At 44.2% G+C, this 26293-nt stretch overlaps 1 protein-coding gene across 8 annotated transcripts in view; it reads left to right on the top strand.

Annotated features, from left to right (window-relative positions):
* Positions 1 to 26293, top strand: part of ADCK1 (aarF domain containing kinase 1) — a 164701-nt gene that overhangs the window by 95963 nt on the left and 42445 nt on the right. For all 8 annotated transcript variants that reach the window (XM_057488270.1, XM_057488268.1, XM_057488274.1 and 5 more), the window contains 2 exons: positions 16749 to 16907; positions 23495 to 23611. In XM_057488270.1, the coding sequence (XP_057344253.1) occupies positions 16749 to 16907; positions 23495 to 23611 (276 nt within the window). The remainder of the gene's footprint in view (positions 1 to 16748; positions 16908 to 23494; positions 23612 to 26293) is intronic.

The raw sequence follows: 26293 nt of genomic DNA, 5'->3' as shown, positions 1-26293 counted from the left end.
GGGGACAGTCTGTGGGGTAGACTGTTGAATGGTGGCAGAGAAGTAGAGGCCAACTGTCAGTAAATGGTGCTTGATGAACCTGATGGTTGGTGACTTTGCACAAAAGAGAAAGGCACAGCCACGGGTGTTTTCAGCTTTGTCATTATCACCTGATATTGTCCCTTTAATAGTTGGGGCAACTCTACTTCCAGATGCACGGCCAGTGACTCTTATTGATTTGAGTGGCTGTCCAGAGCCAGACTAATTGGGCCCGAGATTGGAACAATGATTCAGCAGGAAGGGGTGCGCTGACAAGGCAGAGTCCAGCCGTCTGCTGGCGGGCTGGCTTTGCAGCAGTTCTTGCCTGCCCACAACAGCAGGGAGCTTGGCAGGCTGCATCTCACTGCCATTCTCACTGTTTGAGAGCAGGGTAGGACTCACCGGACCTGTGAGCTGGTGGTTAAATCATAATCCCTAGGTCCCAATAGCACTGCCCCATATCACTCTGTGTTATCTCTTAAGCTTCTGAAATTGATGATGAACACCTCCTTGCTCTATCCTTCCCTAAATCTATCTCATGGCCAGGTACCTGTCCCAACAGCACTCTTCAATATTGGGGTGGGACTCTGGTCTGAGTACCAGGATCTGATCCACTGTTTGATAGCATTTGGCCCATCCCATCTCTAAAAATCAAGATCTGTGACAGTTCTGTTTTTTACTTTTTTGAACAGTGTTTTCAGTGTGTGCTGTCATCTCGTTTCTTTTCTGAATGTGTTGATTGAATAGTGGGTGGCTAGGTAAAGTTTGTGCGGGCATGGAACCCAACAGCTGATTTTTATTTTTTAAAATACATTAAAAAAAAATTCAGAGCTGTAGACCATCCTATGGAAACTTCTCTTCACCCTATAATTCTGTTTTCTAAAACGTGTGTACTTTAATAGCTTATCAGAACAAAGATAAACCCCATGAATGGCAAGCTACTTACGTTACTCTAAATTGATTTTCGATCCTTGTCTAATATCCATTTTTACCAGATTTGATCCTTGCAGATGTTCTATTTACTGTGCTGTTTTCCCATAGAACATATTTCTTTTATAATATCTAATAACTTAATAATAGTAACTCACATTTCAGTTGCAGTTAACAGTTTACAAAGCTCCTTTTATGCCTTATCTCAAGCTGCATTGTATTGTCCTGCATGTATTGCATGAGGCAGGGCTGCAAAAGAAGGAAGTGAGAAAACCCTGGGTCCAAGTCCTGCATTTGAAATTTCCAGCTATGTGACCTTGAGAAGTACTTGAACCTCCTGAAACTGGTTTCCTTCTCTGTAAAATGGGCAAGAGGATTAAATGAGAGCATGTATATAAAGTGCCTTGTAGCACAGTGCCTGGTGTATAGTAGGTATTAAATAATGATAATTCCCATGTTTTTGTTATATCAGTAGCAGTCACTAGTTTTCAAACTTTTATGTGGCTCTCAATTTTTCCATTGTATTTCTGTCTGGCCCACAATGATTTTTCCTCCTGTGAGCTAGTGACCATCTAGGAAAATAATTTCATTACTTTACTTTGAAGGAAGTATTAATTGTTGAATATATCTCGATTGATTTAAAAGGTTCCAAATCAAGTAGAAAATTCTCAGACATTCTGAAACTGGTTCCTGAAAATTCCGAGGTAATCCCTTCTCCCACCAAAACATTGGAAACAGAAAAACCTAATCCATTTGAATAACATACAAGGGAACATATAATTATCTCTGGGGAATGACAAACCCTTTGAAATGTTCATTCATTTATTCATTCACTCACTCATTCACTCGAGTATTCAATAAACATCTGCTGAGTATTGTATGTGCTAGGCACTCGTGAAAACATTGGCTGTTGGAAGAATTTTATGGAGAAGATAGATTTTGGGAGAAAAATAAAAAAGCCAAATTGATAACAACACCTGTTTTATTTTAGTTGATTGCATCTGTTGTCAAAAAAGAAAAACTTAAATGAATCTACTTAGGGCAGGATCTTAAGAAGGGAATTGAATGAAAGCAGAAGGCGAAACTGAGTTTTATTTTATTCTCCTCAGCCAAGAAAAGTCTAAAATAGCAGCAGCCTAAACCATTTAGACTTGGGCCAGATGACTCTTAACCTGGCCTTGCTCCCTACCCCCCTTGAAGTTGAGAGGGTTGGTACACCCCTGAATTATGTGAGTATGCACATCTCCTGGGCTTCATGTCTGACATCAAATTTTCAAGTTGGTGACTTCCTATAAGGACAATGGTGTCCTCCTATAAAGCTAAGAACCCTGACTTCCATTCAAACAGACTCTCTTTTTAAAGGAAGCAAGAGAGTGACTCACCCATTACCCACATAATGCTTTAGAAACAGTTTTAAGAGTACTGTAAAGTTTTTTGGGGTTATGAATTAGTTTACTAATTAGTTACAGCATTTATTTATTTATTTATTATTATTATTATTTTTTAAATAATTATTTTTTATTGAAGGGTAGTTGACGCACAGTATTACATTACATTAGTTTCAAGTGTACAACACAGTGGTAGAACATTCATATACATAATTCTAGGTTCCAGTATCACCCTACCAAGCTGTTACAATATCTTGACTATATTCCTTATGCTATACATTACATCCCGGTTACTTATTTATTTTACCATTGGAAGTCTGTCCTTTTTTTTTTTTTTTTTGTGAGGGCATCTCTCATATTTATTGATCAAATGGTTGTTAACGACAATAAAATTTTGTATAGGGGAGTCAATGCTCAATGCACAATCATTAATCCACCCCAAGCCTAATTTTCGTCAGTCTCCAATCTTCTGAGGCATAACAAACAAGTTCTTACATGGAGAACAAATTCTTACATAATGAATAAGTTACATAGTGAACAGTACAAGGGCAGTCATCACAGAAACTTTCGGTTTTGCTCATGCATTATGAACTTTAAACAGTCAGTTCAAATATGAATACTCATTTGGTTTTTATACTTGATTTATATGTGGATACCACATTTCTCTCTTTATTATTATTATTTTTAATAAAATGCTGAAGTGGTAGGTAGATACAAGATAAAGGTAGAAAACATAGTTTAGTGTTGTAAGAGAGCAAATGTAGATGATCAGGTGTGTGCCTGTAGACTATGTGTTAATCCAAGCTAGACAAGGGCAATAAAAAATCCACGTATGCAGAAGATTTCTCTCAGAACAGGGGGGGTGAGGTTCTAAGCCTCACCTCTGTTGATCCCCAATTTCTCACCTGATGGCCCCCCTGCGACTGTGCCTGTCTTAGGTTGTTCCTCCCTTGAGGAATCTTACCCGTCTCTGGCTAACCAGTCATCTTCCGGGGCCATACAGGGAAATGTGAAGTTGGTAAGTGAGAGGGAAGCCTTATTGTTTGAAAAGGTTAGCTTTTTACTTCTTTGCATATTTATGCCCTGTGGCTTCTATGCCCAGCATTTGTCTTGAGGTATCTTTACCACTTGGAAGAATTATGATACTCGGTAAATTTGATATGAGGCACGAATTCTATTTAAGGGTTGTAATTAGGAAGGAAGAAGAAAAGCTATAGAAGTAGCAGGCGGAAGAAAACCTGGGAAGATTGATTATTTCTTTGACATATCTTCTTGTAGAGTAACTTCAGCATATATAGGTTTTAAGCTACTACTTAAATTGCGCACACACATTAACATAATAGGAGAATAGTTACATAACCAAAGCATATCTGTAATTACCAGCCATCTCCAGTGAAACCAAGAAAACCAGTTAGGCACCTTAGGCATTTGTGAAAACTTATCTATGATATGGTGGATATTGTCCAACTGAACTTGAACAGTCTGAGAGAAATCAGACAAATTAAAACAACCCATTCCTGGGGAATGTTCACATCCCTTATGTTCTTTTAACAGTAAATAGTCTGTAGTTGTAAGACTTTGGAGCGCTACAATTTGCACTTCTCCAAATTCTTGGTTGAGTTCCAACAGTACAGATCCAGTCAAATTTGTTGTTTTACTGTATGCACAGGCCAGCTTAGATATCTCCTTCTTCATTCCCATGGCAAGTCCAGGAACTGGTGGGATGAGTGCATCTACAGCTGTAGCAGTGCGTGGATCTTTGTTGGGGTTTTTTGATGATCATCTTCTGGCATGAGTCTTCCAGAGAGTGCAGATGTTGGAAGTTCTTTTTCATATCGTATCTTAGTTCATTTTCGGGGTAGCCCAATTAGGCCTTGATCCTCTGTATAAACACAAACAGACCTCTTGCCCACACTTTTATATGCCCTTTATACCCTTGTGTAGAACTCATTGGAGGTTACCACACAGGAACTGCCCTTTCGTTTTTTTTTGCTTTGTTTTTGGTATCACTAATCTACACTTACATGACGAATATTACGTTTACTAGGCTCTCCCCTATACCAGGTCTCCCCTATAAACCCCTTTACAGTCACTGTCCATCAGCATAGCAAAATGTTGTAGAATCATTACTTGCCTTCTCTGTGTTGTACAGCCCTCCCTTTTCTCCTACCCCCCAATGCATGTTAATCTTAATACCCCCCTACTTCTCCCCCCCTTATCCCTCCCTACCCACCCATCCTCCCCAGTCCCTTTCCCTTTGGTACCTGTTAGTCCATTCTTGAGTTCTGTGATTCTGCTGCTGTTTTGTTCCTTCAGTTTTTCCTTTGTTCTTATACTCCACAGATGAGTGAAATCATTTGGTATTTCTCTTTCTCCGCTTGGCTTGTTTCACTGAGCATAATACCCTCCAGCTCCATCCATGTTGCTGCAAATGGTAGGATTTGCCCTTTTCTTATGGCTGAGTAGTATTCCATTGTGTATATGTACCACATCTTCTTTATCCATTCATCTATCGATGGACATTTAGGTGGCTTCCAATTCTTGGCTATTGTAAATAGTGCTGCAATAAACATAGGGGTGCATCTGTCTTTCTCAAACTTGATTGCTGCGTTCTTAGGGTAAATTCCTAGGAGTGCAATTCCTGGGTCAAATGGTAAGTCTGTTTTGAGCATTTTGATGAACCTCCATACTGCCTTCCACAATGGTTGAACTAACTTACATTCCCACCAGCAGTGTAGGAGGGTTCCCCTTTCTCCACAGCCTCGCCAACATTTGTTGTTGTTTGTCTTTTGGATGGCAGCCATCCTTACTGGTGTGAGGTGATACCTCATTGTAGTTTTAATTTGCATTTCTCTGATAATTAGCGATGTGGAGCATCTTTTCATGTGTCTGTTGGCCATCTGTATTTCTTTTTTGGAGAACTGTCTGTTCAGCTCCTCTGCCCATTTTTTAATTGGGTTATTTGTTTTTTGTTTGTTGAGGCGTGTGAGCTCTTTATATATTCTGGACGTCAAGCCTTTATCGGATGTGTGATTTTCAAATATATTCTCCCATACTGTAGGGATCCTTCTTGTTCTATTGATGGTGTCTTTTGCTGTACAGAAGCTTTTCAGCTTAATATAGTCCCACTTACTCATTTTTGCTGTTGTTTTCCTTGCCTGGGGAGATATGTTCAAGAAGAGGTCACTCATGTTTATGTCTAAGAGGTTTTCGCCTATGTTTTCTTCCAAGAGTTTAATGGTTTCATGGCTTACATTCAGGTCTTTGATCCATTTTGAGTTTACTTTTGTATATGGGGTTAGACAATGGTCCAGTTTCATTCTCCTACATGTAGCTGTCCAGTTTTGCCAGCACCACCTGTTGAAGAGACTGTCATTTCGCCATTGTATGTCCATGGCTCCTTTATCAAATATTAATTGACCATATATGTCTGGGTTAATGTCTGGATTCTCTAGTCTGTTCCATTGGTCTGTGGCTCTGCTCTTGTGCCAGTACCAAATTGTCTTGATTACTATGGCTTTATAGTAGAGCTTGAAGTTGGGGAGTGAGATCCCCCCTACTTTTTTTTTTTTTTTAATAATTATTTTTTATTGAAGGGTAGTTGACTCACAGTATTACATTACATTAGTTTCAAGTGTACAACACAGTGGTAGAACATTTATATACATAATTCTAGGTTCCAGCTATCACCCTACCAAGCTGTTACAGTATCTTGACTATATTCCTTATGCTATACATTACATCCCGGTTACTTATTTATTTTACAATTGGAAGTCTGTCCTTTTTTTTTTTTTTTTTTTTTTTGTGAGGGCATCTCTCATATTTATTGATCAAATGGTTGTTAACGACAATAAAATTCTGTATAGGGGAGTCAATGCTCAATGCACAATCATTAATCCACCCCAAGCCTAATTTTCGTCAGTCTCCAATCTTCAGAGGCATAACAAACAAGTTCTTACATGTAGGACAAATTCTTACATAATGAATAAGTTACATAGTGAACAGTACAAGGGCAGTCATCACAGAAACTTTCGGTTTTGCTCATGCATTATGAACTCTAAACAGTCGGTTCAAATATGAATATTCATTTGGTTTTTATACTTGATTTATATGTGGATACCACATTTCTCTCTTTATTATTATCATTTTTAATAAAATGCTGAAGTGGTAGGTAGATACAAGATAAACGTAGAAATCATAGTTTAGTGTTGTAAGAGAGCAAATGTAGATGATCAGGTGTGTGCCTGTAGACTATGTGCTAATCCAAGCTAGACAAGGGCAATAAGACATCCACGTATGCAGAAGATTTCTCTCAGAACAGGGGGGGTGAGGTTCTAAGCCTCACCTCTGTTGATCCCCAATTTCTCACCTGATGGCCCCCCTGCGACTGTGCCTGTCTTAGGTTGTTCCTCCCTTGAGGAATCTTACCCGTCTCTGGCTAACCAGTCATCTTCTGGGGCCATACAGGGAAATGTGAAGTTGGTAAGTGAGAGGGAAGCCTTATTGTTTGAAAAGGTTAGCTTTTTACTTCTTTGCATATTTATGCCCTGTGGCTTCTATGCCCAGCATTTGTCTTGAGGTATCTTTACCACTTGGAGGAGTTATGATACTCGGTAAATTTGATATGAGGCACGAATTCCATTTAAGGGTTGTAATTAGGAAGGAAGAAGAAAAGCTATAGAAGTAGCAGACGGAAGAAAACATGGGAAGATTGATTATTTCTTTGACATATCTTCTTGTAGAGTAAATTCAGCATATATAGGTTTTAAGCTACTACTTAAATTGCGCACACACATTAACATAATAGGAGTATAGTTACATAACCAAAGCATATCTGTAATTACCAGCCATCTCCAGTGAAACCAAGAAAACCATTAAGGCACCCTAGGCATTTGTGAAAACTTATCTATGATATGGTGGATATTGTCCAACTGAACTTGAACAGTCTGAGAGAAATCAGACAAATTAAAACAACCCATTCCTGGGGACTGTTCACATGTCATATGTTCTCTTAACAGTAAATAGTCTGTAGTTGTAAGACCTTGGAGCACTACAATTTGCACCTCTCCAAATTCTTGGTTGAGTTCCAACAGTATAGATCCAGTCAAATTTGTTGTTCCACTGTATGCACAGGCCAGCTTAGATATCTCCTTCCTCATTCCCATGGCAAGTCCAGGAACTGGTGGGATGAGTGCATCCACAGCTGTAGCAGTGCGTGGATCTTTGTTGGGGTTTTTTGATGATCATCTTCTGGCATGAGTCTTCCAGAGAGTGCAGATGTTGGAAGTTCTTTTTCATATCGTATCTTAGTTCATTTTCGGGGTAGCCCAATTAGGCTTTGATCCTCTGTATAAACACAAACAGACCCTTTGCCTACACTTTTATATGCCCTTTATACCCTTGTGTAGAACTCGTTGGAGGTTACCACACAGGAACTGCCCTTTCTTTTTTTTTTGCTTTGTTTTTGGTATCACTAATCTACACTTACATGACGAATATTATGTTTACTAGGCTCTCCCCTATACCAGGTCTCCCCTATAAACCCCTTTACAGTCACTGTCCATCAGCATAGCAAAATGTTGTAGAATCACTACTTGCCTTCTCTGTGTTGTACAGCCCTCCCTTTTCTCCTACCCCCCCATGTATGTTAATCTTAATACCCCCCTACTTCTCCCCCCCTTATCCCTCCCTACCCACCCATCCTCCCCAGTCCCTTTCCCTTTGGTACCTGTTAGTCCATTCTTGAGTTCTGTGATTCTGCTGCTGTTTTGTTCCTTCAGTTTTTCCTTTGTTCTTATATTCCACAGATAAGTGAAATCATTTGGTATTTCTCTTTCTCCGCTTGGCTTGTTTCACTGAGCATAATACCCTCCAGCTCCATCCATGTTGCTGCAAATGATTGGATTTGCCCTTTTCTTATGGCTGAGTAGTATTCCATTGTGTATATGTACCACATCTTCTTTATCCATTCATCTATCGATGGACATTTAGGTGGCTTCCAATTCTTGGCTATTGTAAATAGTGCTGCAATAAACATAGGGGTGCATCTGTCTTTCTCAAACTTGATTGCTGCATTCTTAGGGTAAATTCCTAGGAGTGCAATTCCTGGGTCAAATGGTAAGTCTGTTTTGAGCATTTTGATATACCTCCATACTGCTTTCCACAATGGTTGAACTAGTTTACATTCCCACCAGCAGTGTAGGAGGGTTCCCCTTTCTCCACAGCCTCGCCAACATTTGTTGTTGTTTGTCTTTTGGATGGCAGCCATCCTTACTGGTGTGAGGTGATACCTCATTGTAGTTTTAATTTGCATTTCTCTGATAATTAGCGATGTGGAGCATCTTTTCATGTGTCTGTTGGCCATCTGTATTTCTTTTTTGGAGAACTGTCTGTTCAGTTCCTCTGCCCATTTTTTAATTGGGTTATTTGTTTTTTGTTTGTTGAGGCGTGTGAGCTCTTTATATATTCTGGACGTCAAGCCTTTATCGGATGTGTGATTTTCAAATATATTCTCCCATACTGTAGGGATCCTTCTTGTTCTATTGATGGTGTCTTTTGCTGTACAGAAGCTTTTCAGCTTAATATAGTCCCACTTACTCATTTTTGCTGTTGTTTTCCTTGCCTGGGGAGATATGTTCAAGAAGAGGTCACTCATGTTTATGTCTAAGAGGTTTTCGCCTATGTTTTCTTCCAAGAGTTTAATGGTTTCATGGCTTACATTCAGGTCTTTGATCCATTTTGAGTTTACTTTTGTATATGGGGTTAGACAGTGGTCCAGTTTCATTCTCCTACATGTAGCTGTCCAGTTTTGCCAGCACCACCTGTTGAAGAGACTGTCATTTCGCCATTGTATGTCCATGGCTCCTTTATCAAATATTAATTGACCATATATGTCTGGGTTAATGTCTGGATTCTCTAGTCTGTTCCATTGGTCTGTGGCTCTGCTCTTGTGCCAGTACCAAATTGTCTTGATTACTATGGCTTTATAGTAGAGCTTGAAGTTGGGGAGTGAGATCCCCCCTACTTTATTCTTCTTTCTCAGGATTGTTTTGGCTATTCGGGGTCTTTGGTGTTTCCATATGAATTTTTGAATTATTTGTTCCAGTTCATTGAAGAATGTTGCTGGTAGTTTCATAGGGATTGCATCAAATCTGTATATTGCTTTGGGCAGGATGGCCATTTTAACGATATTAATTCTTCCTAGCCACGAGCATGGGATGAGTTTCCATCTGTTAGTGTCCCCTTTAATTTCTCTTAAGAGTGACTTGTAGTTTTCAGAGTATAAGTCTTTCACTTCTTTGGTTAGGTTTATTCCTAGGTATTTTATTTTTTTTGATGCAATTGTGAATGGAGTTGTTTTCCTGATTTCTCTTTCTGTTGGTTCATTGTTAGTATATAGGAAAGCCACAGATTTCTGTGTGTTGATTTTGTATCCTGCAACTTTGCTGTATTCCGATATCAGTTCTAGTAGTTTTGGGGTGGAGTCTTTAGGGTTTTTTATGTACAGTATCATGTCATCTGCAAATAGTGACAGTTTAACTTCTTCTTTACCAATCTGGATTCCTTGTATTTCTTTGTTTTGTCTGATTGCCGTGGCTAGGACCTCAAGTACAATGTTAAATAACAGTGGGGAGAGTGGGCATCCCTGTCTAGTTCCCGATCTCAGCGGAAATGCTTTCAGCTTCTCGCTATTCAATATAATGTTGGCTGTGGGTTTATCATAGATGGCCTTTATTATGTTGAGGTACTTGCCCTCTATTCCCATTTTGCTGAGAGTTTTTAACATGAATGGATGTTGAACTTTGTCAAATGCTTTTTCAGCATCTATGGAGATGATCATGTGGTTTTTGTCTTTCTTTTTGTTGATGTGGTGGATGATGCTGATGGACTTTCGAATGTTGTACCATCCTTGCATCCCTGGAATGAGTCCCACTTGGTCATGGTGTATGATCCTTTTGATGTATTTTTGAATTCGGTTTGCTAATATTTTGTTGAGTATTTTTGCATCTACGTTCATCAGGGATATTGGTCTGTAGTTTTCTTTTTTGGTAGGGTCTTTGCCTGGTTTTGGTATTAGGGTGATGTTAGCTTCATAGAATGAGTTTGGGAGTATCCCCTCCTCCTCTATTTTTTGGAAAACTTTAAGGAGAATGGGTATTATGTCTTCCCTGTATGTCTGATAAAATTCCGAGGTAAATCCATCTGGCCCGGGGGTTTTGTTCTTTGGTAGTTTTTTGATAACCGCTTCAATTTCGTTGCTGGTAATTGGTCTGTTTAGATTTTCTGTTTCTTTTTGGGTCAGTCTTGCAAGGTTGTATTTTTCTAGGAAGTTGTCCATTTCTCCTAGGTTTCCCAGCTTGTTAGCATATAGGTTTTCATAGTATTCGCCAATAATTCTTTGCATTTCCGTGGGGTCCGTCGTGATTTTTCCTTTCTCTTTTCTGATACTGTTGATTTGTGTTGACTCTCTTTTCTTCTTAATAAGTCTGGCTAAAGGGTTATCTATTTTGTTTATTTTCTCAAAGAACCAGCTCTTGGTTTCATTGATTTTTGCTATTGTTTTATTCTTCTCAATTTTATTTATTTCTTCTCTGATCTTTATTATGTCCCTCCTTCTGCTGACCTTAGGCCTCATCTGTTCTTCTTTTTCCAATTTCGATAATTGTGACATTAGACCATTCATTTGGGATTGCTCTTCCTTTTTTAAATATGCTTGGATTGCTATATACTTTCCTCTTAAGACTGCTTTTGCTGTGTCCCACAGAAGTTGGGGCTTAGTGTTGTTGTTGTCATTTGTTTCCATATATTGCTGGATCTCCATTTTGATTTGGTCATTGATCCATTGATTATTTAGGAGCGTGTTGTTAAGCCTCCATTTTTTTGTGAACTTCTTTGCTTTCTTTGTACAGTTTATTTCTAGTTTTATGCCTTTGTGGTCTGAAAAGTTGGTTGGTAGGATTTCAATCTTTTGGAATTTTCTGAGGCTCTTTTTGTGGCCTAGAATGTGGTCTATTCTGGAGAATGTTCCATGTGCACTTGAGAAGAATGTATATCCCGCTGCTTTTGGATGTAGAGTTCTATAGATGTCTATTAGGTCCATCTGCTCTACTGTGTTGTTCAGTGCTTCCGTGTCCTTACTTATTTTCTGCCCAGTGGATCTATCCTTTGGGGTGAGTGGTGTGTTGAAGTCTCCTAGAATGAATGCATTGCAGTCTATATCCCCCTTTAGTTCTGTTAGTATTTGTTTCACATATGCTGGTGCTCCTGTGTTGGGTGCATATATATTTAGAATGGTTATATCCTCTTGTTTGACTGAGCCCTTTATCATTATGTAGTGTCCTTCTTTATCTCTTGTTACTTTCTTTATTTTGAAGTCTATTTTGTCTGATATTAGTACTGCAACCCCTGCTTTCTTCTCACTGTTGTTTGCTTGAAATATGTTTTTCCATCCCTTGACTTTTAGTCTGTACATGTCTTTGGGTTTGAGGTGAGTTTCTTGTAAGCAGCATATAGATGGGTCTTGCTTTTTTATCCATTCTGTTACTCTGTGTCTTTTGATTGGTGCATTCAACCCATTAACATTTAGGGTGACTATTGAAAGATATGTACTTATTGCCATTGCAGGCTTTAAATTCGTGGTTACCAAAGGTTCAAGGTTAGCCTCTTTAGTATCTTACTGCCTAACTTAGCTCGCTTATTGAGCTGTTATATACACTGTCTGGAGATTCTTTTCTTCTCTCCCTTCTTGTTCCTCCTCCTCGATTCTTCATATGTTGGGTGTTTTTTGCTGTGCTCTTTCTAGGAGTGCTCCCATCTAGAGCAGTCCCTGTAAGATGTTCTGTAGAGGTGGTTTGTGGAAAGCAAATTCCCTCAGCTTTTGTTTGTCTGGGAGTTGTTTAATCCCACCATCATATTTGAATGATAGTCGTGCTGGATACAGTATCCTTGGTTCAAGGCCCTTCTGTTTCATTGTATTAAATATATCATGCCATTCTCTTCTGGCCTGTAGGGTTTCTGTTGAGAAATCTGACGTTAGCCTGATGGGTTTCCCTTTATAGGTGACCTTTTTCTCTCTAGCTGCCTTTAACACTCTTTCCTTGTCCTTGATCTTTGCCATTTTAATTATTATGTGTCTTGGTGTTGCCCTTCTTGGATCCTTTCTGTTGGTGGTTCTGTGTATTTCCGTGGTCTGTTCGATTACGTCCTCCCCCAGTGTGGGGAAGTTTTTAGCAATTATTTCTTCCAAGATACTTTCCATCTCTTTTCCTCTCTCTTCTTCTTCTGGGACCCCTATAATACGGATATTGTTCCTTTTGGATTGGTCACACAGTTCTCTTAATATTGTTTCATTCTTGGAGATCCTTTTGTCTCTCTCTATGTCAGCTTCTATGCGTTCCTGTTCTCTGATTTCAATTCCATCAATGGCCTCTTGCATTCTATCCATTCTGCTTATAAACCCTTCCAGAGTTTGTTTCATTTCTGCGATCTCCTTTCTTGCATCTGTGATCTCCCTCCGGACTTCATCCCATATCTCTTGTGTATTTCTCTGCATCTCTGTCAGCGTGTTTATGATTCTTATTTTGAATTCTTTTTCAGGAAGACTGGTTAGGTCTGTCTCCTTCTCTGGTGTTGTCTCTGTGATCTTTGTCTGCCTGTAGCTTTGCCTTTTCATGGTGATAGGAATAGTCTGCAGAACTGGGACGAGTGAAGGCTGGAAGGACTTCCTTTCTTGTTGGTTTGTGGCCCTCCTCTCCTGGGAGAACAGCGACCTCTAGTGGCTTGTGCTGCGCAGCTGCGCGCAGACAGGGTTTCTGATTCCTGCCGGGCTGCTATGGAGTTAATCTCCGCTGTTGCTGTGGGCGTGGCCTGGCTCGGGCAGCTGCTCCAAAATGGTGGAGTCGCGTTGGAGCAGGAGCTGCTGGGAGGCTATTTATCTCCGTAAGGGGCCTCCCTGCTCCCTGCAGCCCAGGGGTTAGGGTGCCCAGAGATCCCGGATTCCCTACCTCTGGATTAAGTGACCCGCCCTGCCCCTTTAAGACTTCCAAAAAGCACCCACCAAAACAAAACAACGCCCACCAAAAAAAAAAAGAAAAAAAAATTTTTTTAATTAAAAAAAAAAAAAAGTTTTTAATCAAAAAAAAAAAAAAAAAAAAGGTGGTCGTTCGTTTTTCTTTATTCTCCGGTGCCAGCCTCAGGCCTCTGCTCACCGGTCTTTCTGCCCTGTTTCCCTAGTATTGGGGTCCCTATCCCTTTAAGACTTCCAAAAAGCGCTCGCCAAAACAAAACAGCAAAAAAGCAAAAAAAAATGGTCGCGCGCTTTTCTTATGTCCTCTGTCGCCCAGCCTCCAGTGCCTGCTCACTGTTCTTGCTGCCCTGTTTTCCCAGTATCGAGGGCCCTGCACTCTGGCCCGGATGGCTGGGGCTGGGTGTTCGGCAGTCCTGGGCTCCGTCTCCCTCCCGCTCTGCCTATTCTTCTCCCGCCGGGAGCTGGGGGGATGGGAGCTCAGGTCCTGCCGGGCCGGGGCTTGTATCTTACCCCCTTCGCGAGGCGCTGGGTTCTCTCAGGTGCGGATGTGGTCTGGATATTGTCCTGTGTCCTCTGGTCTTTATTCTAGGAAGGGTTGTCTTTGTTATATTTTCATAGATATATGTTGTTTTGGGAGGAGATTTCCGCTGCTCTACTCACGCCGCCATCTTCTGCCCCTCCTAGTTACAGCATTTATTATCAGTCAATAAAACTTTGACTGCTTCTATGATTAATGACATTAGGAATTAATAACCAATAGTACTACTAATGACTAATTATATAATCGATTAATAGAAAAATCCTTAAAGTGCTTTATAGTGCTGTTTGGATGTGAGTGATAATTAAACATTTCACAAATAACAGGGAGCATACAATAAATAATGAGGATTTATTGTTTGGCCAGAAGCTTCTTCATCCCCAGGTATAGACCTCACTAGGCTACATGTCACTCCCTGCTATACCCTGTCTGGTTGAGAGTAATTACCTAAGAGGTCATTTGTAAATATCGATTGAACAAATGAGTGAGCCTCATTGTGGCTCCTTCCCTTGTTGCTCCTGGGTGAGAACCTCTGGATTTTAGGCTGGAGCAAAAGGCCCAAGTGGCTTTTTGCCTGAACTTGGAGCTCAGAGAGTGGAATTCAGGTGTGTCAGGTGATAGGTACGCCTTGCCCTGGCCCAGGTGAGTTAAAGGAAGTAAGGGAGTGACTCAGTCACTACCCACATGGTGCTTCAGAAATCAGTTTGATGAGTACTGTAAAATTTTGGGGGGTTATAATAAGTTTATTTACTCTGTTTACTATGTGCCAGCTCTGCCTCCCCTCTGGTGGCAGCCGTGGGCCATCTGAGGCCACAGGGACGAGATGCGATACCTGGAGGCTGCTGTCCAGATGCCTGGGGTCTGATAGGTGCGGTCCAGGCCCTTCTGTTGTCACCTCTCCCTCCTAGTTTCCTGTGACACAAACAGAAACAAAACATAAACTAAGTCGATTATCATAAGGTCACAGGTCTAGCCCATGAACGATGAGACACGATTTAAAAGAAATTAGACTGCAGCCAAATGTAATTAAAAAGGGTTTTGATAGAAATTGATTATAATAACCCTGTGTGATGATTCTTTTAAAATGGCATCTGGTACATCATCTAGGACAGTGGAGTTTAAAAACAAAGCTGTAAATGCCTTGTAGTTAATGGCCCTGCTTTAGATTTCTTTCTTTTATATCACAATGTTTGTCATAATATTATAGACCAGGGCAAAAGGAAGCATAAGAACGGCTCATAGCTGGGGCTCAGTAAGCCCTCTGGGTGGTTGGATGGTGTCTCAGTCAGCTTGAGCAAACATACCATAGACTTGGGGGTGGCTTAGACAACAGACATTTACTTCTCACAGTTCTGGAGGCTGAACATCCAAGATCAAGGTGCTGTAAGTTCGGTTCCTGGTGAGGACTTTCTTCCTGGCTCGTAGATAAGCCTCCTTCTCTCTGTTCTCACATGGCAGAGAGTGAGCAAGCTCTGGTCTCTGCCTTTTTTTATCAGGACACTGATCATATGGGTCCCACTTTCATGACCTCATCTAAACCTAATTACTTCCCAAAGGCTCCACCTCCAAACATCATCACACTGAGGATTAGGGCTTCAACAGAAGAATTTGGGGGGATATAGACATTCAGTCCATAACAGATGGGGAAGGCCTTTTGGTCCCAGCAGCCCCCTAGTTTTTAAATTTTTGTTCATTGCCATCTGCTGTTACCAGGGGGTAGAGATGGGTGTTCTTGGAGAACTTGGATAATCCATAACAAGAATTACTGGGAGGGTTGGTCACTTTGAACACTGACTGGAGGGCTTGTAGGAGAGCAGGAGAGCTGCCTTCTGTGTTTCCCTCCTAGAATGCTGGAGCATCTCCCATGGCTCTGGCATCATCACCCTTGGTCACCCACTGCAGATCCATTGTCTGTGAACTTTCACGATTGTTTCAATCCAGAGCCCCAGTGGTGGGGTAGCCTCAGAACTGCATCCCAGTCCATGGAGAGGCTGTGGTGTGCTCTGCAGATATCATTAGGCTCTTGTTCTCTGCCAGTGACATCTAATTTCACATCCTTAAACTGAAAAATGCCAGAGTAGTCTTCTAAAATCTCCTTTTTCATTATGTCCTCACTCACATATCCACAGTGGAGTCAAACTGCCAAAAATCCAAGCTTTTCATCCCAGTGCTCAACTCCCTCCTCTTATCTTGTCCAACCATGCTTTCTTACTTCAATTTAGTTTTTTATTATGGTGTATTTTAGATGTATGAAAAATATAGAAAATAATATTATAAAGGCTCAGTTTCCAGTCACTCAGCTTACATAAACAGAACGCAGTTCCATTGCAGTGCCCTGCAGCCCTTGGTAAATGGGACCACGAAGAACAAATCTGGGAGCAGCACAGACAGCAGGCGGCATTCCAGTGCCGGGTGTAAGAGCAAGCGCTTGGGGCTGGGCAGAGCCAAGGGTAGTTCTGGCTCTGCTTCCTTGCTGGGCAAATTGACACAATTGTCTAACCCCCCAGATCCTCAACATCCTCATCTATAAAATGGGGAGAAGAATGTATACTGTGTTCTCCTGGGGCTGTGGAGACCAAGTGGAATGATAATGTGAGTAAAATCCTTAGCTCAGTGCTGGGCACATGGGAGGCTCAGCTGATGGTAGTTGGTGCTGGTGGCTGTTGGGCTTTTATCATCTTTGTTGTAGACTACAGAGGTGGGTCCCAGGGGAGCAGTTTTCCCACCTACCTTGACTCTGGGGAGGCCCAGGTGGTTGTCAATGTCTGGACCCAGGCAGGAAGGCAGCGAATGTACCTCCCTTGGTGGGTGCTGTGATCCAACTGATAGGGTGCTTGGTGGATTTCAGGTGCTTGTCTTGGCTGTGAAGCAGCTGTTTCCAGAGTTTGAGTTCATGTGGCTGGTGGATGAAGCCAAGAAGAACCTGCCTTTGGAGCTGGATTTCCTCAATGAAGGGAGGAACGCTGAAAAAGTGGCCCAAATGCTCAAGCACTTCGATTTCTTAAAGGTAGGAGGGCAGGGCAATGAGGGCATGATGGTCTGCTGGGAGAGTGCAGGGGAGATGTGGTCCCTGCCTGAGCATCCCCCTTTGTAGGACATGATATGGGACATCTCCTTCTAGAGTCTTCTTTATGAGGATGAATGATTTGTTCCTGGTAATGCACATTAAAGCCCTTGAAGGCAAGGTTACAAAGAAATACCAAATGTGATTGTTGACCTGTCAGTCAATCCAAAAGATGTTTATTGAATGATCTACAATTACAAGATGCTGAGTGTTACCCAAGGGCCAGTAAGCCGTGGTCACTGCTTCCATGAAGCCTGGGATGGGGACATTGATGATGATGGTGAAGATGATGATCACTAATGCTCCTGGGCTCTGGCACTGTTCCTCATGCTTCATGTATGTTATATTAGCTCAATATACAGTCAGTTCTGCTGTAACACAACATAGGTGTTCCTAGAAATCTCCCTAGAACGCAGAACCACACAACAGAAGTCACAAGGCTTATGGGGAAAATAGTGTTAGATTTACAACACTCAAAAATGTCTCTGTGGCACAGGAAATAAAAGAAGATAGGAACCTAATGAAAATAGCATGATTTTACACATTGAATGGCTGAGAAATACATAAGACCACAGTACACTTGGCACTTTGCCTTGACATATGCTTGTGGAAGTGGGCATCAAAAGGGTTGCTGCTTGTGAGTTACTGTGAGGTGGTGGAAGGAGGGCATCTGAAACAGGAAGGAAAATAGTAATGCCAGATGTGTTATAACACACGTGGTGATGTTTGAGGTGTGCGTGTTTCGTGTATTCCTATGTGGTACGTGGTTCAGCTGGGGATAGTTTTCTGCATTCACATGGTGTTTTTGTGGATGATAGTGCACATAAGCAAATGCAAAATTTGTGTCATGGTCAAACTGTTCCCTAACTTATCAGTTGACTGGAACAAATTTGCATTTTCAAGTATTAGAGCAGAACTGCCTGTGTAATAGAAGACGCTTACTGTGGGAAAGAGTATCACATGATACAGAGTGGCAGCTTTGTGTGAGGTCCTGCTGGTAAGTGCTCTGAAGATTCAGAAGAAGGGACTCCTGTGATGGATCAGGGCAGGGGAGGCTCTGTTAAGCAGGTGGCACTGGAGCTGGCCTTTGAGGATGGTCCTTATGTTCCCGATAGGGCACATGGGGTTGGACCGAGAGAGAAGCATGCCAGCACTGCTGTTCTCCCCCCACGTCCTGTCCTTAGCAGGGTGTGGACCCTTGTACCAGGGGCACCTCTTCATGGGGCAAGGGGTGGGCCCCTCAGGTAGTCGTCTACACAGAGAGCTTGGCTTTAGCTCTTGGTAGAGATCAGCCCATCTGTCTTCACTCAGGAGGCCTGGAGAACATGGGAGGGGGTGTCACAGAGCCCCTAGGAGCTCTGCGTGCTAGTTCCGGAGCCAGCAGTCAAGCAGTGCCCTCCTCTGTACACTGAATGGGAGGGCCTTTTGCTCTGAACTGAAGTATTCATGTGGCCTCTGAAAGCATCTTAAGAAATAGAGGTAGTGTTTATACTTCTGCTGTCCAAATTGCAGACATGTAGTGAACTGAGGGAGGGTCTGCACTAGCCCCCTGAGAATCCTAAAGCTCAGATCATGGGGCAAAAAAAACACAGCTGTGGATATCAGTGTAGTGTCTTGACACACTGATTTTGTTGAAAGGTGTTGCCGTAGGCAAAGTTGAGCTCTGAGTTGAGAGGTCTGTCTGGATGCCCCCATATTATGCTTGACTGGCTTTTCTTTGGCCCCCATCGCAGACCTGGAGGTACAGATCCTCTTGTGCCTATAAATCCGGATGTGCAGACTGGGTCTGGTAACACTGTCCAGCCTTGAAGTTCAAACCACCAGTTCAGTGAACACTTACATGGCTCTCAGACCAGTACTAATATTAATGAATTAGCATAATGTTCTCCTCTTGCATAGCCTGTTTCTTTGGCTCCTTTATTTCACATTTCCTGAGCCTGTTGCTGTGCTAGGAGCTGGGGGGTACCTAGATGAGTAAGGTATCATTGGCTCCCAGCCAGCAAAACTTTCCATCTAGTGTGGGACAAACTAGAAATGTGTTGTTACAGTATAGGTTGGTCATGCTTGTCTAGGACAGAGACTTATCTGTGTTTCTATGGATGCCTGAGAGAAAGTGCTTAATTCTATCCAGATGAGGAGCTTCAAGGGGGCTTCCAAGAAGTGCTGATTATATGAAGGGGTGGGTAGTATGTACTGAATGATTCTTCTGCTGCATTGAATCTACGAAGGTGCGATGACATTGAATCCTTCCAACTATCATCCCATTTTACAGATGGCAGATGTAGAGTAGAGGAGCGACGGCTATAACCCAAATTTTCTGACTTCAACTCTGGTGCTCATTTAAGGACATTTTGTTGCCTCTTCACTGTCAGGGGTGCTCCTCAGCACCAGAACGATAAGCCAGACAAAGAGAACCATCTCCTCTGCTGTTCCCATGGAAACAGCAAGATTGTCCCCTGACTGGGGCCAGCTAGCATCTGCCAGACCAAGACATGTAATAATAATAATAATAACAAATTTTTTAAACAAGGATGCCAAATGGGTAAATAATTAATATAACAATTCGAACTGCTGCTTCTAAAACCTGTACACCATCCCTAAGACAGTGTTGGAACGGAAAGCTCCTGAGTAATTAATTTTGCCTAAACACATAACAAGTAGGATGTGAATTTTGCACTGTGAACCCAGTTCAGCTCTTAAAAATGGAGATAGATTGCTTTTGCATGCTGGCATCCCATCACAACATCTGTGTGTAATTAAGCCTCAGCAAAGAGTTTACCTCTCAGTGTGTGAGGCATCTTCCAGGGGGGCTTTAATAACCTCAGCCCTATGCTATAAATCTCAGAGCCTCAGGCAAGCACTGAATGCAAACATGGTGTTGGGGAGACTAGGAGAAGGTGAGAGGCCAGCCAGCTGAACAGTCAAGACCAGGGCATTTGTGGATTTGGCACCAGAGTGTGTGTGTATGTTGTGGGGAGGGAACAGGGCGAGCAGTGCAGTTTGTGACTGGCCTGGGAGACAGCTCGGACAAGGTAGGAGGGAGAGCCCTGTGACCACCCGGTCTGGGGCTGGAAGAGACGAGAGGAGTGTGTCTGTGTAGATGGAGGTGAAGATGGATGTAGAGCTCATCTCTTGAGCAGGGTCCCTCCAGGTTCTTAGTGTGAGGTCAGGAGCCTGGGACTCTCTAGAAATTGGAGGCAAACCTTGAGGATATGTACATGCTTGGAGAAGTACCATAGCTTACCAAGAATCTCAGCGATTGAGAACCACAGGTGTATAATACTGACTAATATTTATATATATTTTTCTGACTAATGTTTTTTACATGCTTGTCCTGCTAGACATTTTTTAAAATGCTTTACATGTATTTACTGTTTAATCCTTACACAGTCCCACAAGAGAAATGCCATTATTCGTCCCATGTCAGCAGTGGGGAAGCTGAGGCCCAGAGAGATTAAACTATTTGTCCACAGCTTCCTGGTAAAGAGCAGAGGCAGGCTCTGCATGGAGGCAGCCTGACTCCGGAGCCTGCACGTTAAACCACTGTGCTATTCTGCCTTCATAATAATTTATGAGCAGACGTGAGTTATGCTGAGCTGTGTGTGCCATTACATCTCAGCCCTGATTGTGCATCATGTGAAACTCTACATGGCTGTCATACGGCAGCTGATGTTCGCTCAGCAGGTTCTACATGTGTGGTGCTGTGCCGAGCACAGGACTCCACACATACTAGTAGGAAGTAGGGATTCTTCACTGTAAATGTCATCACCATTTTACAGGTGAGGAAACTGATGCGCAGAGAGGTCATAAACCTTACCCACTGTCACACAGCTTGGAGGTAGCAGAGTCAGGGTCTAGCCTGACGCTCTGACTGCAGGTCTGTGCTCTGCTCCCTTGGGCTCAGGTGGTGGGTGCTGGCCCAGACAAGCCAGGGCCTGCTTCCCAGGGGTGCCCACAAAGCACAGGAGCAGGAAGCATGAAGTCAGGGCTGGACGCTGAGACTGAGGCCTGGGGTGTTGGTCTGGAACTTTCCGTAATCTGTGCCCTTCTTCTTGGGGTGGAAATTGGCCCCAGAGTGGGGGCAGGTGGAGTCCACAGGAGCAGGGCCTTTGCCTTGTGGCAGGGAGATGGACCCTAGGCCCAGAGGCCCTGATGGCCAGGGTGTGCCCTGTCTGTGGGGTCAGCAGGCACTCTGCCCTTGGGTCTCCCAGGGTTTAGTTTTGTTTGGGAGGGTGGGGGAGTTGGAGTGGTTCTTAGTGCCTGTTTAAAGTATTTCTCTTTCATCTTTCCCTTCCTTGAGAGAGGGAGCAGAGGAAGGCATGGTCATGGTGGGTGCTGGGATAAAGTGAATTTCACCAGGCATGCCAACCCTCCTCCCCACATGGTGATTTAGGGTCAAGTCACTTGACCTTGTATCCCCTTGTCAAGCCAAATTTTGCAATTTTTAGTCATTCCCATGTTCTAGCCAAGGTGAATTGCAGTTCTCGCTGAGGTCCATGACAAACCCCTCTGTTGCCCAGATTTGAATTTCTGTCATTTCAGATCAAAGCACCTGAAGCAAGGGGAACATTCTGTTGTTAGCCTGGGATGGTTTCATTTGGAGGGAGTGTTGGAGGGGACAAGATGGAAGAGGGGGAGCCCAGCACACCCGTGACCCTGATTGACAAGCCCGAGAGTGTCCGGCCTTTGGGTTTTCTCTCTGAGTCCTGTGGTTTTCATGGCTGTTTTCCAGGTTGCTCCAGGCAGGCTCAGATGGGGGTCTGACTTGGGTCTCCAGAGTCCCAGCTGTGTACTGCCAAGCTTAGGTTTCCAAACAGGCTGAGGGAAGAACTTAACCCCAAAATATGTCCCTGTCATTTGGAAGCCACAACAACAGCAAACCAGCACTCAGAATACTTTCTAAAAAATGCCAAGCAAAACTGAGTCTTAAGTTCAAAGTAGCAGAGAGTCATGGATTTCTTTTATTTTGCCATTTTTCAAATGGCAAAACTGCAGGGAAGTAACAACCCAAACCACACCTGGAGTTCAGTTGGAAGCTTTGCTCCAGGGGTCCCAGAGAATCTTCAGTTCTGTGTTCAGCCCCAGTTACCCTAGGACCCTTACCAGGGTGGTGCAGCAGCAAGCTCCTTTCACAGTAGGAAAACCGAGGGAGAGAGGACTTAAGTGGCTGGGTTAAGACAAAGCAGTTGTTAGCAGAACTAGGAAAGGAAACAGGTTTCTTGACTTGAGGGGCCATTAGCTTCCTGCCTGATTAGTTTTGGGGGTCAGGATGAGAAAAGTCCTTATTCCCCTAAACACCTGAAATAGCTGCCCTTGTTTTTCATTTGAAAGTGGAAGCAAGTCCATCAGGCTGTCGGGAAAACCTGGCCTGCTGCTGTCCAGGTAATTCTCCCCCCCTGGGCTGTGGTGGTACAGTACCGATTGTGTCGCTCACTCACACGGCAGCCTAGCTGCCCTGGTGCAGTTCGGTCTCTTGCCTGTTGGTGGGGAAATCTGTTCTCTTTTTAGCTGTTGGGTTTTCTCAGAGTCACAGGGGGTGGGAGAGCAAGTAAGTGAGGAATCCATTTGCCTGCAGGTAACTGACAGTCCAATTTAAAATGTCTTAAACAAAAAGGACTTATTTTCCTCATGTGATGAGAAGGCTTGCAGCAGTTGCCTGCTGGTGCTGTCTCAGTGCTTTGACAGTATCAGGGCTGGTATCCCTGTGACTTTCTTGGACTTTATGGTTGTAAGATAAGTGCTGCAGCTCCAGGTATCATATTCACTTCCAAGGTAGGAAGAGAAAGGTGAGAAGAGTTGCATTATCTACAAAAATCCCTTCTTATCAGGAAAATAAAAACTTTCCTAGACCCCCTAGCACACTTTCACTTATGTCTCCTGAGCCAGAATGTGTCACGTGACCATGGGTATGTGAGGCAGGTAAGGAAAGTATTTAGGTTTTCCTGTCTGTGGGGAAGAGGAGGGTTGGGAATAGGGAGTTAGAATGCATCACTGTCAGCCGCAGGGGGCTTGGAGGAAATGGGTGTGAGCAAACTCATGACTTCCTGACTGAAAAATTATCATCCAGTAAACATACATTCATGCATTCATACAAAGTTCCATATAATACACCCATTGCACAGATACAGAAACTGAGACAAAGTGTTGAGATTCACGTGAGGAGGGCCTGGGGAGAGGGAAATAGCTTTTAATGCCAATGCTGGCTCAGATATGAGGGGTGGCATACATTTTCCCCTAAGTACCAATTTCAGTTTCGGTTCTTAATTGTGCCTGGAAGGCACTGAGGAGGGCAGAAGCCATTCTCTGGCCCCCACATGGGAGAGTCTCTAGGGAGACGGCTGGGTCCTCGCTGGCAGAGGCAGTGTGTGCGCTCCTCTCCTGGCCTGCCTCCTGCTTTCCCCACTGAGGTCCCTCTGAGGCCTTCTCTCCTGCTCCTGGGGGGAGCAGCTGTGCTGTCTAGCTTGCTCTGTGGTCCTCGCCCCCAGCTCCAAGCTGCCCAGGCCCTTCTGACCTGCCCTTTCCTGTTCCAGGTCCCCCAAATCTACTGGGAGCTGTCCACCAAGCGGGTCCTTTTGATGGAATTTGTGGATGGTGGGCAGGTCAATGACAGAGACTACATGGAGAGGAACAAGATTGACGTCAACCAGGTGAGGTTGAGAGCTCACAGTTGCGGTGCAGGGGACACAGGCTTCGCTGGGACTGCCCAGCAGGGCAAGTGTGTCCAGGTGAGGTCTCACTGCCTTGAAAGGGGCCTGTTGTCTGAAGAATTATGAGATCACTGAGCATGAGGCATCCTCCAGATCATCAGTACAAGCCTCTGTCCCATCTCCTAAGCTGGGGCTGGCAGCACGCAGCAGCCACATGCTGACCCCTCTTTGCAGATCTTGCCCGGACAAGTGATTGCCATCTGTCCTCTTGCACCATCTGAGGCCCGCAGAGCTGAGCAGCCACAGAGGACTACAGTGTAAAATCCCCGCGACTTCATCATTCTGTCCCTGTGGGGTCTGGACACACCTCCTCCTCCTTCCTGCTCTCCCCTCTCCCTGCTTCTCCCCAGATCTCAAAGTAGCAGGTGAAAAGGGGACAGCAGTAGCCTACTGTTCCCACATCATAAAGCTAGGATGAAGGGGGGCTTCTGTCTCCCATGTCCCACCCCACTGGTCTCAGGGAAAGCAGGCCAGTGGGCTGGGGACTGTGCCCCATCTTCTCCTGGGTTGCCATGGGGTCCCACAGGTAGGGATGTAGTTGTACTTTTTCAACAATTTCATTGTCCTTATAGTCCCTATTATGTGCTAAGTAATGGGTGTTTCAGAGGGGAATCAGACATAGTTCCTTTCTTTAAGGGGTTCACAGCTTGGCACTGCAGTTAGACACACAGCAAAAGCCTTAGAGCTATCTCTTAGGCAGCAGAAAGGGTGAGAGAAAATCCAGGGGGCTGTGGGGAGGCGTGCTCTTCTCTGTCACAGGTCGGCTTCCCCAGGAAATGAGTAGAAATTTGCCTGTGTGTGTGTAGGGGGTGGAGGAATTGGGGGCAGGGATGGCATTGCAAGGAAGGGGAAGGGAACGGTGAGGGTTACCAGGGCTCAGGTCAGGGTTTCCAGGGGACTATGGAAAAATAGGGTGGGGCTGATGGTGAAGGCCTTGGGCATGACCCTAGTGTACTGGGGAGTCACTGAAGGGTGTTGAGGACTGCAGTGACATAATCTGTCACTCCAGCTGGGTGGGAGGAAGGAATGGAAGGGATCAAACCCAATAGAGGTAAATGCTCTTTCCTCCTCTCCCAGGCAACACCCAAAGATGAGCCTGTGGTCTCAGTGGTGTCATGGCCCAGAGGAGAAAGTCATACCTTGGCTCAGCAGATGAGCAAGTTGGAATGGCAGGAGGGTGTGAGGTTGTGAGCCCAGGTTTCTAGGTGCCTGTGTGGCCTCTGTCAGTGGCGATGATGATAGCCCCTACTTCTAAGAGGATTGTAGGACCATGTGAGTTAGTGTACAAATAGTGCTTAGCACAGTGCCTGGCACGTGCTTAGTGCTCCAAAATGGCAGCAAGATTGTTGTTGTTTTCATTTTTATCTGTGGGCTCTGCCCTTTCCTCCTTCCTCCATTATTTCCATTTACCATTAATGTTTATGGAAGGCCTAACTTCCCGAACTAGGCCTTTTTTACCATAATAAACTTAGGAGGGAGGTCTCATTGCTCCATGTTGCAGATGAGGAATCAAAGATTCAGGGAGAGAAGGTAACTTGCCCAAAGTGACACAGCTAACAGGGCTGGGACTGAAACCCAAGTCCCTCTGACTCCACTACTCACTCCATGAAAAGAGGGGGTGCATCTGAGTAGATGGGGCTACTGCCAGGTGCATGGCTGAGAAAGGTGCCAGCCTGGCTGGCCTTGGCCTCCTGGGGTAGCTGTTGTCCCCTGACTTAGGGAATGGCGCTCCTGGAACCCTCCGGGGGCCTCAGGCCGTGTGTGGTGTGTGGTTGGGTGGGGTGGCTGGACAGCACAGGGCCCACCCTGCTTCAGCGAGGGCAGTTCTGCCATCGCCTGAGCTGCCTGTGGGGCTTTCCTGGACCCATTCTGCATAGAGGTGGCTGGGGGCAGGGTAAGAAAACTACTGTTCTAATTCAACCCTCCACTTTATAGATGGCGGGGTGGGGGAGCTCAGAGAGAGAGCAAATGTCTTTCCTGAGGTCCTGACTTTGCTTCCCTCACTGTTGGTGTCTAGGATGGGCCTACGGAGCGTCTCAGGGCAGCGCTTCCTGCAGAGGAGGGAGAAAGACCTGCTTGCCTATCTTTTCCACTATTGGTGGCAGGGTCCCTGCAAATAGCCAGGGATCTTTTGCCCACCAGGACACTTAAGTACAAAGTCTTTGGCTTCAGTGGGTGTTGAGGGAGGGGAGGAGAGGGGAGGTGACGTCAGGCATTTCCTGATCTTCCTTGAAGCAGGGTCTCTGCTTGCTGATCAGGTAAGCCCAGAGGCCTCACACTCCCCTCAACCCCCACCAGCTTACTGACATTCCTTTACCACCAGCTGCCGTGGGATTTTCATTCCAGGAGCACTCCCAAATCCATTAATCGCTTTGGATCCAGTGAGCCCAGGGCTGGAATGGCGTTTAATCTGAGGCAGCTTTGATTTTCAAAGACAAATGCCAGCAAAGATGTGCTGTAATGTAGTCACTTGCTCATGGCTGAGTGAGGTGCCTGGGAGGAGGGGCAGCTGGTCTGGAGTGGTCTGTGGGAGTGGGGCAGGGTGGTGTCCTCTGAGGGCCTGGGCTCATCTACTCCTGCCTCCACCCTTCTGTAACAGCCCTCTGTACAGAATGGCTCCCT

This window comes from Manis pentadactyla, chromosome 11 (genome assembly GCF_030020395.1).
Source record: "Manis pentadactyla isolate mManPen7 chromosome 11, mManPen7.hap1, whole genome shotgun sequence".
Lineage (NCBI taxonomy): Eukaryota > Metazoa > Chordata > Mammalia > Pholidota > Manidae > Manis > Manis pentadactyla.
The sequence above is the reverse complement of the archived record's forward strand: the minus strand, read 5'-3'. Positions and strand labels throughout refer to the sequence as shown.